General features: G+C 44.3%; 1 protein-coding gene across 2 annotated transcripts in view; it reads left to right on the forward strand.

Moving 5' to 3' along the window:
* Window positions 1-12,905, forward strand: part of LOC120799964 (mitogen-activated protein kinase kinase kinase kinase 3-like) — a 54,985-nt gene that overhangs the window by 40,785 nt on the left and 1,295 nt on the right. For both annotated transcript variants that reach the window (XM_040145604.1, XM_040145605.1), the window contains 13 exons: window positions 3,004-3,083; window positions 6,520-6,561; window positions 7,309-7,393; window positions 7,851-7,930; window positions 8,227-8,287; window positions 9,531-9,648; window positions 10,652-10,710; window positions 11,149-11,252; window positions 11,883-12,054; window positions 12,149-12,217; window positions 12,353-12,445; window positions 12,572-12,642; window positions 12,721-12,776. In XM_040145604.1, the coding sequence (XP_040001538.1) occupies window positions 3,004-3,083; window positions 6,520-6,561; window positions 7,309-7,393; window positions 7,851-7,930; window positions 8,227-8,287; window positions 9,531-9,648; window positions 10,652-10,710; window positions 11,149-11,252; window positions 11,883-12,054; window positions 12,149-12,217; window positions 12,353-12,445; window positions 12,572-12,642; window positions 12,721-12,776 (1,090 nt within the window). The remainder of the gene's footprint in view (window positions 1-3,003; window positions 3,084-6,519; window positions 6,562-7,308; window positions 7,394-7,850; window positions 7,931-8,226; window positions 8,288-9,530; window positions 9,649-10,651; window positions 10,711-11,148; window positions 11,253-11,882; window positions 12,055-12,148; window positions 12,218-12,352; window positions 12,446-12,571; window positions 12,643-12,720; window positions 12,777-12,905) is intronic.

Raw genomic sequence — 12,905 nt, forward strand, 5'->3', positions numbered from 1 at the left:
TATTGATATGTCTTTGTGCAGATTTTCAAAATGTGCTCTCAATGTCACCTTTTGGATGAGTAATGCTTGTTGTTGATTTGTGTTGAAGTTTTTCCACATATCCCAGAACTGATTTTGGTTAATCCCATTCTTAATATCATCAAGTTTCATGTGGTTTCATTTTGTTTTTTCTACTTAATTGTTCTTTTATATTTATTAAAAAAATTAATTGTACCTGATCCGTAAGGCTGGGTTGTTTGGTTGGCAGTGCTTTTCACTTAATATTTTTCTCAGGTCTTTTCTGATCCTCCAACATTCTTGATCAACACATTTGCCAACCTTTTGCTTTTTATCAGGCTTCCGTTGTTTTATAAGGTCAGCTTTAATAGTTGCCTTATGAAATATCATTTTCATATCATCAGTGGCCTTGTTTACACCATCTCTGGTAGGGAAAATTTGATTTTGGTCATATATTGATGTAATTCATCACATTAGGTGAGATTGAGGCCATGATGAGTTTGTCTCCACTGTTTGGGGCCCATCTGTAAGTAGCATTTAACTTATACAGTTTGCTGTACTCCCTTTTATGTCACTCATTTGACCTAAGAGTTTATTTGGTTGTGGTCTAAAAGGGGGACTGCTGTCTGACAATTCATTGATAGTAGAGGGGTCCTTGTCAGTGACTGGATAGTCTACTACACTAGATCCAAGAGCCTGAGGAGTATGTGAATCTCCCTAAAGAGTCCCCTCTGAACCTACCATTATCTATGTATAGGCCTAAGGCCCAATAGAGATGCACTACCTACCTGCCACTTTGATATATTTCAGAGTCAAGGTTGTTTTGATGGATGATGGTTGGTGGTAGATAGGGGAGATTGACCAAACGCATGGTTGTTGCTTTGTGGGTGAATGACATCAGGTTAGATTCCTGTACTTCTATTCAGATCTCCAGTTAGTAGCATATTTCCCTGGGCCTGGAAATAGGTGATTTCTGAATGGAGAGTTTCAAAAATGTCTTCTTCAAAATAAGGAGAATCTACTGGTATCTGCAGGTCTGTAAGTATTTGGACAGTGACACAAATTTCTTAATTTTGCCTCTGTTCACCGCCGCAATGGAAACAAAGCCATCAAGATGTGACTGAAGTGTAGACTTTCAGCTTTAATTCAAGGGGTTCAACAAAAATATCTCATTAACTATTTTCCTTCAGAATTCATCCCACTACTTCTATCAGCAGTCACATCATCAATAAACACCGGGGACCCAGTTCCATTGGCAGCCATACATGCCGATGCCATTGCACTGCCTCCACCATGTTTGACAGATGATGTGGTGGCTTTCTTTATCACTCTTCTGACTGACTCTGACACTTTCTCCTACCGGCTCCTCGGGTCCTTGGAACTAGTGCAGATGATGATGTGGCTTGGGGATCCCAGCCGCTCCTCTGACAGCAGGTGCATGGCATGTTGGGTGTTTGGACATCAGTTTTTAGTCACTTTGTGAAAGGGGGGAAAGTTTCTTTTAATTTATGAATTTGTCATTGGAGTCGATGAGGATGCCGATGTCTGGCTTTTCTCTCTGCTGTGCTGGTCTGGAGGGATGAGGGGTGGTCTTGATCTGTGGGCTGGTGGTGGTGATGATCTGTCCGATGGGGGGAGATCTTGGTGTGGTGGTGGTGGCTAGAGTCGGAGCTGGGCGTAGAGGGAGGCTGTTGAGTTGGTGAGTCCTGGTTCAAAGGGTCCTGGTTGTGGTCTGGGTGTGATTCTAGCTGCTCTCTCTCTGCTGAAGCTTCTCTGACAGAGTTTTTAGCTCTCTCCTGTAGTTCTCTCTGTCTTCTCCCAGCTCCATCACCTCCTCTGTCAGAGCTGTCGGCCTCACCATGTGGCTCTCTGTCTTGTTGCTGCTCTTCTATCTTAGTTCTCAACTTGGTCAGCTCTGTGCTGCTGGTAGAGGAGTCTTACTGTACTGTGGTGTCGTTGTACAGGCTCTCTCTCCAACTCTGTGAATTTCACCTTCAGGTCAGTGATGGTGTGGTTCAGCTGGGGGTCATGGGTCTGTTCTGGGCTGATGGGCTCATTCTCCACAGGTGGTTGGTCAGTAGTGGGGCAGCAGGGAGTGTGGGTGCTCACTGTGTCTGGCAGGGTGTGGGTGTTGTCATTGGGGGGTAGTTTTCTCCTGTTGGGCCATTTTCTTTACGAGGAGATGGTCCAGGTCATATTGCTTCAGGTTCCCCTGCACCATGATGGTCCTGTTCTTATGGTGCTGTGCCATGCTAGTGGCCTGTCTGTGAGGAAGATCAGGTTGCTGACATCTCCACTTTTGTATATATCAGAGAAGAGTGTCTCTGGTCTTTCCTTCAAAAGTTTCTGTTTGCATTCCTGGCTCCATCGTGTTTAACATCTTGTGGGTAGAAAAGAGGAATAGCCTGTGTGCAGGCTGAGGTTGAAGCCATGAGGCTCTGCTGCTGCTACACTGCTTCTGGTACTACTCCCTGGGAACTGTTGCTAGGGCTTAGCTTGTAGTTAGCGAAATGTTAGCTTTAAAACTAAGCTAGTATTATTTAATTGATTTTATTTATATGATTTAATTTATGTTTTTGGCAGTTAGTGTAGTTAAACTTTTTATAATCCCCTTTCATAGGCTATATTGTCTCTCTAATTGTCTCACTCACTTGAGGCTTTGGCTACATTCCTCTTCTTACCTTGGTGTCAGTTAGCTGGCAGGAGAGGTGCTTTGAATAACAGTTTGGCAGTTTCACTTTTCAGTTGAGCAGTATTTTCCCTTTGTTTGTTTGTTTTTTTGTTTTGTTTTGTTTTTTACTTCAAGGGAGTTAATTCCTCTAAACAACTGTTTCTTCAGCTAATTTTGTCAGAAAAGTAAAAATGTATCTCATTTTAAAACAAAAAGGTGAACATCTTTAGGAGCTCATGATGTTGCTTTAGTTTTCTCTCTGACATGTCCTATAGTCTGACTCTGATATGTCTCTCTCTCTCTCTCTCTCTGATATAATGTCTCTCTCTCTGTAGGTAATGGTCCGTCCTCCTCTGATCGTCAGCCTGCGGCGCCTCCTACTGTTAACAGCAGGACAGACAAGAGAGATCCTCCAGTAAGACAAACTGTGGTTCTGGTTTGGATTTGATTGTTCCTTCTTTTTAAAGAGAGTTTGCTCTACTAAATAGTCGTTTATTTAAATTTAAAACTAAACCAGTATTTTCTTATTTCTTGGATATTAAACAAAAATGAGAATGATCTATAAAAATCTTAAAGGTAGCCATTAAATAGAAAAAAATCAGGACAATTTAATTAGGACAATTTGAGGACAATTTAAAAACAGGAAAGATGCTTCTGGTGGCTAACATCACATTCTTTTGTTTCTGATTGTGTTGACAAAAAATATCCCTGCTCTGAAAACCCTGTACTTTACTAGAAATATATAATAAAGGGGAAGTTTATCCAAATTTACAACCGGTGTCATCCCACTGCTGAAGAATCTCAGCTGGTAGAAAAAGGGAAAAGTAAGGTAGTCAAAGATATCAGAGTAAAAAGACACAGTTTCTGATTCCAAAATAAAAGTATTTTTATGTGCTTCTAAATGTGGGGTTAAAAACAGTTCTGCCACATCCGTACTGAGTCAGAGCTGAGAGTGGAAACATCATCATTCAATCAAATTTTATCAATCCTGGGAAGAATGTCAGGCTGAAGCAGCAGGAGAGTCAAAAAAAGAAAACTATCACGTTTTCTTAAAACTCTTAAAACCTTTTGTTATTTTATTTTTTTGTTTTTATGTGAAAACGCTTTGAGCTGCAGTCTTTACATGAACTTTGATATATAAATATATCCATCTCTCCAACCATTTTCTACCGCTTATCTGGAGTCGATTCACAGTGGCAGCAGGTTAAGCTCCAGACGCCCACTCTCCCCAGCAACACTTTCCAGGTCCTCCTAGGGGATCTCGAGGCATTCCCAGGCCAGATGAGATCTAACCTGGGGCCTCTCACCAGTTGGACCTGCCCGGAAAACATCCAATGGGGAGTCCCCAGGAGGCATCCTGATAAGATGCCTGAACCACCTCAAATTGCTCCTTTTGACGTGAAGGAGCAGCGGCTCTACGCTGAGCTCCCCACGGATGTCTGAGCTCCTTACCCTATCTTTACGGCAGAGCCCAGACAACCTGTGGAAGAAACTCAGTTCAGTCACTTGTACTCTTGATCTCATTCTTTTGATCACTACCCAAAGCTCATGACCATAGGTGACGGTCAGAACGTAGATTGACTGGTAAATTGAAAACTTTGCCTTCTGACTCAGCTCCCTCTTAACCACAATGGTCTGGTACAGTGCCCACATCACTGTTGATGCTGCACCAATCCGCCTTTCAATATCACGCTCCACTTTACCCTCACTTGTGAACAGGGCCCCGAGATCCTTATACTCTCTCACTTGATGCAGCAACTCAATCCCAACCCGAAAGGAGCAATCCACCCTTTTCTGGCAGAGTTCCATGCCATTGGACTTGTATGTGCTGACCCTAATCCCAGCCTCTTCACACTCAGCTGTAAACTGTCCCAGTGCATGCTGAGGGTCATGGTCTGATGAAGCCAACAGAACCACATCATCTGCAAAAAGCAGCGAGGTGATTCTGAGGTCCCCAGACTGGACACACTCCTCCCTCTGGTTGCGCCTTGTGATCCTGACCATGAAAATCTCAAACAGGACCGGTGACAAGGGAGAACCCTGGCAGAGGCAAACACCAACTGGAAACACGTTTGTAATGGCCCCCGTACACCATACTCCTGCAGTACCCCACACAAGTCTCCTTGAAGGACACACTCAAGTCCACAAAACACATATAGACTGGATGAGCAAACTCCCACGGCCCCTCCAGTAACCTTGCAAGGGTAAAGAGTTGGTCCGTTGTTCCATGCCCAAGTCGGAATCCACATTTTTCCTCCTGGATCCTCCTTTCCAGCACCCTAGCATAAGCCTTCCCTGGCAGGCTGAGCACTGTGATACCCCAATAATTCGAGCACACCCTCCGGTCCCCCTTCTTAAAAATGGGAACCACCAACCCAGAATGCCAGTCCAGGCATTGTCACCGACCTCCATGTGGCCTGGAAGAGGCGTGTCGGCCAAGACAGCATATTGGCCAGGTTCAGGAGCCCTTCAAAGTGGTCCTTCCACTGCCCGACAATATCCCCAGTCAGAGTCAGCAGTTCTGCTCCCCGGCTGAACACAGCCTGGGCCAAGCCCTGCTTTTCCTTCTTTAGTCGTCTGATGGTTTGCTAGAACTTGTTGAAGCAAACCAAAAGTCCTTTTCCATAGCCTCCCTGAACTCCTCCTACACTCAAGTATTTGCACCCATGACCACCAGTCACAACCCTTCTGGCCCTCCGTTGGCCATCTGCTGCTTCAGGAGGCCAACCATGCCCAAAAGGCCTCCTTCTTCAGCTTGACGGTCTCCCTCACTGCTGGTGTCCGCCGGTAGTATATCAGGTTGCCGTCATGACAGGCACTCACAACCTTCTCACTGTAGCCCTGAACAGTGTCTCCTAAATTGAAGTTTTGAACATGGTCCTCTGTCCTCTTCCATGTCCCCTGCCTCCCCCGGGATGCATAACAAGTTCTCCCAGAGTTGGGAATTGAAGACCTTGCTGACAGGGGCCTCAGCCAGGCATTCCCAGGCCACCCCAAATCTCCCCCTCTCTTCACCTGAGTATTGAAGACATACGGCTGCAGATCTGATGATACAACCACAAAGTCAATCACTGATCTTAGACCTAGGGTGTTCTAGTACCACGTGCACTTAAAATAAAACATGGTGTCTGTTATGCCCAATCCGTGACAAGAGTAGAAGTCCAATAACAAAACACCACATGGGTTCAGACCAGGCAGGCAGTTCCTCCCAACCACCTTCCCCAGAATCTTAAAATCAGTTCAAAAAAAATACTGGGAGCCAGTCTTAACAAGCTATACTGGGAGTGACTGGTTCTGGTTCCGGCAGCCGAGTTCAGTCTGGAGTCAATCAATGGACTTCCACTTAAGACAAGTAAAAAGGTCCTTGTAGTTATCAAACTGTGAAGAAATAAAGGCCTGTAAAATGGGTTTTTGTGCCTGTAAGAGGAAGGAAAGACTGTATTTTTGAAATATTTTTAACATGATAGAAATACAAAGACAAAGGTGGCTCCACCCTTTTAATATTCCTAGATTATTAGCTCTTTTTTGCACCGGTGTTATAAAGTCATTTGATCTGTCAGATATTTAATTTTCTGGAACATGTTTTACATCACGATACAGGTAAATCAGTAATGGGATATAAAGTGACATATATCACTACAGAAGGTTTTTCAACATATTGTCCACCTGAGGTTCAGAGAGTAAAGATGTTATTGGATATGATCTCTGTGGTTGTGGTGTTGTCGTCTCAGTTGGAATATTTGATACAGTTGTATTTTGAACCAACTCCATTTTGGTTCTGGCATAAAGTTTGGTTTAATGTTTGAGACACACAGATTTCATACTGACATCAGGATTTGTTTCTTCATCAGAAACCAGTCAGTAACGGACTCCCACCAACTCCTGAAGTCCATGTAAGTCCTCAGTTAACACACACACACACACACACACACACACACACACACACACACACACACACACACACACACACACACACACACACACACACAAACTCATTAAATGATATTTGAATATATCAGGAGCAGACCCCACCACAAGATGTGGTGTGGGAAACAAAAACAAGAAAAATAAATCAAAATAAGAAGCACACATTGATGTGAGAAATTCAGTCCACAATAAAACATTTTGGCTATTCATCGATCTTTCTACCAGTCCAAAAAATATCCCAGAAGGAAGTTCACCTTCCAAACTACCTTTTCAAGTTATGAAACTCAGACTTTAGGAATGAAACCTGCACCACGTCATTGACCCAGTCTGTCACTTCTGTCTGGAGCTTCAACCACAGAGTAACTCTGGAGGCTGTGATCAAACCCACCGTAATAACTGAAACTGACACATTATGGTATTTTTGGTATTTGAGATCTGTCCCTTAATAAACATAAAACAGGAGTCAGAGGATCACTGGCAGTTCAGTTTTTAAGCTATATTCAGGGGGAGGGTTTAGAGTTAGTAATCACTTCTACATATTAATTATATGGAATGCTGAAAATTTAAGTTTGAAATTAAATTTATTGTTTACATATAGTAGATGTATAAACTATGAGTTTTAATTGAAGCATACATGGACATTAGAATGGTAATATTCTGCCCTGCTGGTGTAACAGTGCAATAAAGATTCTTTCCTTCCTCCCCTCCTGCAGATGGGAGCCTGTTTCTCGAAGGTTTTTAACGGCTGTCCTCTGAAGATTCACTCTGCTGCCTCCTGGGTCAACCCTGAGACCAGAGGTAAGGTCCTCTGACCTTTGTGCTTCTGTTTCTATTTCTCATTCAAGTATTTTGGAATAATTAAAGCAAAAAATAGAATGTCCGCATTTTTTTTTTTTTTTTTTTGAAGATAATTTTTTTTATCCATTTTTACTTTATTTCATAGTTGACAGTCTAGAGACAGACAGGGCAGAGAAAGAGAGTGGGGCTGGGGACATGCAACATGGGTCCCCCGGCTGGGAACTGAACTGTGGACACTTCCGGTAGACACCATTTGTCTACCGGACGCCCCCATAGTCTCAGAACTAGAAGCAGTTACACTTCTTCTGACTTTTACATTGAAGGGTATTTATCATTTGTCAGTATTGTACCGCATTTTTTTTCCTATTTTGTCAGCGTTGAGAATTGGATCAGTACATTTAGAATTTTATTGGTATGTTTGCGGTGTTTTGTCAGTAGTTTGTGTTTCTGTTTTCAGACCAGTATCTGATCTTCGGCGCCGAGGAGGGAATTTACACTCTAAACCTGAACGAGCTGCATGAGAACTGTATGGAGCAGGTGAGACACAGCAAACAGCAGCTACAACCAGCAGAGTGACACTGACCCACCTGACCCACATGATCCAGGATCATCTGATCCACAGGATGAACTGATTTGTGATCTTGTATTTTTCTTCCAACAGAGGAGAAACGTCCTGTTTCGCTAAAACATACTTTCTCACTTTCTCCCGTCTTCTGTATGTAGTTATTTTGAATGTTCATTTGACTGCTTGTTCTACGTTGCAGCCTCCAGTTTACAGGATGTTGATATTTGACCTGATTTCAGATCAGTGACTGAGAGTTTTGTGTCTGCAGTTGTTTCCTCGCAGGTGTACCTGGGTGTATGTGATGAGCAACACTCTGATCTCCATCTCAGGTCAGTCACCCAAACACATCAGTTATATTCACAACATGATTACTGACATGTCTCTACTCTGATACGGTCTAAACGATTATTTTCTTCTAATTCTGCTCTGATCCTGTTCTGTCTTCTGTTTTATTTTTTTAATTTTATTTCTTTCACTAAAATCGGTCCTACATGAATTTCACTGTCTCCTTCCTGTCCACTTCTCTTTATCAATAACAACACACTCAGGCCCTGTTCACACCTGCATTAACATGTGTCTCAGGTGATCCGATCGCAGGTGGACAGCTCTGAAAGTACGTCAGTTCACACCTGGCATTAGAATGAGTCTCCACATTCATCTCAAGTGACTACTTGTGATTGGATCTCACCTCCCTGCTCTACATGCAAATAAACACGTACATCGTTTCTGTTTTTGTAAAGACCAAGTGTGCTGTTGTTTTTAACCTATGGGAGGCAGCACTGCACATCCTGTTCCTAGTCTGCTGGAAATTAAAGGAAGAAGAAGAAGAAGAAATCAAAGCAGTACAGACTGGTGCTATTACTCGGCGTGTTCCACACAAACCAAATCCCCCAAGATGTTTGACGCGGGTAATATATCTCCATGGGCTTCTCAAAATTTACAGACATTGTAGACAAAAGCCAGCTTATGCGATCCATACGACTTGTATTTGTTTGTGAATGAGAAAGTAAGTCCGCTTACGCAGAGGACATCAGTTGAGTAGGCCGTCCTTCGATGTGGCCCAGGATATTTGCGTACACACTGCTAAATGAATGTGGCCAGATGCAGCTCAGACCACCTCTGGATGTGGTCTTTACTTGGAGCTGTCCACTTGGGATCAGATCACCCACCCGCCCTGTTCATACCTGGCATTGACATGCCAGGCCTGACACACACTGACAACTGAGGAAGGAAATCCAGGGTGAAAAATTAAAAATGAAGAATGATTTTTTCAGCCTACCTTCATAAACAGATCAGAACTAGATTATTAAAAGAAAAGGGAACAGAAAAAGTTGAAATGTAAAATACATGATCATGATGTGATGTTTGAAATGGAATTAAACAATCTGACATGTTAAATGAAAAATCTTAAGTGGAAAGTGTAAAAGCAAAGTATCACGGGAAAGTTCAAAAAGAGAAATTTGCTGAGTGCACTGAACAGAGGAAACATACGTCTTCTCCCAGTTTTCATTGATCATGTGAGTTCTAACACACCTGTGTTTGTATTTACTGAACCCTGACACTTGTCTGCAGGTAAAGCCTCTCAGCTGTACTGCCACAGTCTGGCTGGCCTATTCGAACAGGCTCGACAGAAACAGAAGCTGTCGGTTTCTATCCAGACTCGCCGCCTGCCAGACCGCATCCTGCCCCGGTCAGTTCAAGCAACAAACATACGAAAAACATGTAGTACATCCAAACTGTTCAGGGTGCTCTGCCGCTCTGCTGTGGTTTAGTGTCAAATTCTGTATGGCCAACAGTATGTCCATTTGGACAGGATTTCTAAGATGTACTGTGGTTTAAGTGAAGCTGAAAGTGGACAGGCCAGTCCACATTCTGTCGTGGTTCTGTCCAGACCTGCAGAGACAGCTGGACTGTCTTTAGGTGGCAGAAGACGTTTCTTCTCCTTCAGTTGTTTGACATCTGTAGGGTCAGTCACACTGGAGAGTCGCTAAGTCCCACGGGTCATTAGTCCACCTGCTGTCATGCGACAGTCGTTACAGTCACAAGTCCAGGTGTAAGTGGGTCAGAGTGAGGTTGTAGACCTCGTCCTCTGCTTTCCTCGTTTACTCCGATTTAAACCACTTGTCCTCTCTGTCCAACATGGGGACACTGCAGTCCTCAGAGGAGTGTCTCCTGTCCTTCTGGAGACAGGTGGATTGCTGAGTCACTTGTCCCCATTGTTTCGCATGAAGGAGATAAAAAGTGAAGGACACGTTTCACATGATGAGGAAGTAAATCTCATTTTGAAAAGTAATTTCTTCATTTTGCTGATGGTTCATTTTCCGATTCAACGATCAGTCTGCTGAAGCCTGGGGACCTGCATACAGCAGACAGACATGGAGGACATTTGGACACATGGACATACAGAGACATGGAGACAGAGATAAAGGAGTGATAGACAGTAGTCTGCTGCCTCCTGCTGGTTCAGATTTGTTTTTACATTTTCTCTCCTGTAGTGTGGCTGCTGTGAGTTTCCCTCGCTATCACCAGAGTTTAAGACCATTCCAGTTCTTTTTAGTTCCAAAAAGCAGAAAAAACAACAAGACCTCAGAGTCGGTCAGATGTTTCTGTTTATCATCGTTGCTCAAAAAGCTCACTCACAGTGCCGCGGTCATTTCAAACTCCTCCTGTCTGTCTTTTGTCTTTGGCTCCAGGAAATATTCCATCTCCAATAAGATTCCTGACACTAAAGGTTGTCTGAAATGCTGCGTCGGTGAGTCATCCATTGCTTCCCATCATGCACCACACACTCGCGTTTATTGAGATGGTCTCTCTGCAGTTGTCTTTGGACAAAATCAGAACTGTCTCACCTCAGCGAAGATCTTAGTCGGACGGAGACACAGTGAGTTTTAGAAGAAACAGTCTCCGGCAGGCACCGAGGCAGAGAATCATTCTGACAGAGGTAAAGGACAGATTCCTCATAGGCTCACTGAGGACCTGTAGCCCACCTGTTCTGCAGGTAAGAGTTTAGGAATGCAGTTTATCTTCCCGCATGTTTGTAGACCGCAGGTGTCTCAGGTGAGCATAGGGTGGAGACCGTCAGATTTCAGCCCAGGTTTGGTTCAGAAGGAAGGACACATGGATAGTGATTTGCTGACCCCTGTGATGTCCTTCAACCCCCACCCATCCCCACCCTCTCCTCTCTCCACAGTGAGGAACCCCTACACAGGTCACAAGTATCTGGGAGGAGCCTTCCAATCAGGTGTGGTCCTCCTGGAGTGGGTGGAGCCAATGCAGAAGTTCATGCTGGTGAAGGTAAGACAGAACACACCCGTGAGGCTGTGAAGTCTGAAGCTTTCAGTGTCAGTGCCTTACTCAAGGACACATTCACCTGAGGATCCTCTTGGACACCTCCCGGGGGAGACCAGAAAACAGGAGGATTTACATCCCAACGGGCCTGGGAACTCCTTGGACTTTCCCAGAGGATCCTTGAAGGGGAGCAAAGAAAGTCTGAGCTACCAGACTTTATCTCTTGCCACCAGGTCCCAAGCCTGGACTGGGATTAGTGTCAGAAAACTGATGTGTAAAACTTGTATTTCAGCCAGAGTGATGATGAAATATTTAACAACAGTTAAAGATGCCACCTCCAGTTTGACTTCCTATAAAAGATTTAATTATGGGTATCTTACCTGCCCCAAAGTGACGTGGGTTATATTTGATCTTGAACCCATTCTGGACCAATAGAGAGTCTTCATCTGATTCCCTGTGCAGATTTTAGAAATGTCGGGAAAATGTATCTAAACGTGCTATGTCTTGCTGAAGTGTATTTTTGCCCCAAGGGATAGTATGAGTGCCCCCTGCAGATGGACCTGCAGCTCTACACTGTGATGGTACAGACTGAGAGTCTGATCCAGTTCTAACTCTTTACTTGTATGCCGTCACCAGAACGTGGACCTCCAGCCACCATGTCCTCTTGAGGTTTTTGAGCTGCTGGTTGTCCCGGAGCAGCCATACCCTCTGATCTGCGTTGGCCTTAGCAGAGGAACCGAATCGAACCAACCCATCAGCTTCCAGACCCTCGACCCCAATTCCTCCTGTGTCGCCCCCCCTGACTCAGGTACACCTCCACCTACCCTTCTCCCCCTGACTCAGGTGCACCCCCTCTTGTCCCGTATGTACTGTATACGTCTGAAAGTGTTGTCTCGTTGCAGAAAACCCTCAGAGTTGTGTGATCCACGTCACTCAGCTGGAGCGAGACACTGTCCTGGTCTGCCTGGACCGTACGTTTGTAGAACCAGATGATTTTGTTTCATTGAATATAAAGGACATTTAATTATTTTAATGATTGAAGTTGTAATTTGAAAGATTTAACAGTGTGTCAGAAATGACCTGGGCTGTTTTTGTGTTTTCTTCAGGTTGTATAAAGATTGTGAATCTCCAGGGGAAACTGAAGTCCAGCAAGAAGCTGTCAGCTGAGCTCACCTTCAACTTCCAGATCGAGTCGATCGGTAAACCACCTTAACTTTACTTTAGCTTCTTTAGAGTTCCATGAACCACCTTAAATCTGCATTGAAGCACCTTAAACCTGCACCTGTCTCCAGGTGTGTTGTGTTCTGACCTTGTCTCCTTCTCAGTGTGTTTACAGGACAGTGTTCTGGCTTTCTGGAGACACGGCATGCAGGGGCGGAGCTTCAAATCTAACAAGGTAATTACCATCCAATCAGAGAGCAGGGACCCGCCCACATTGCAGGTGTGTCATCACATCCTTTTTTTTTCTCTGCAGATCACTCAGGAGATCAGTGACATCAGCAGGATGTTCCGCCTGCTGGGCTCCGACAGGTGAGACACCTGTCTGCTCACCTGTCTATTACCTCACGCTTCTGTCCGCTCACCTGTCTGCACCTGTCTTGCTACCTCACCTGTCTGTCAGGTCACCTGTGTGTCTGCTCACCTGTCTGTTAGCTCAAC

The sequence above is a fragment of the Xiphias gladius genome, chromosome 15 (assembly GCF_016859285.1).
Source record: "Xiphias gladius isolate SHS-SW01 ecotype Sanya breed wild chromosome 15, ASM1685928v1, whole genome shotgun sequence".
In the NCBI taxonomy this organism is placed as follows: Eukaryota; Metazoa; Chordata; class Actinopteri; order Istiophoriformes; family Xiphiidae; genus Xiphias; species Xiphias gladius.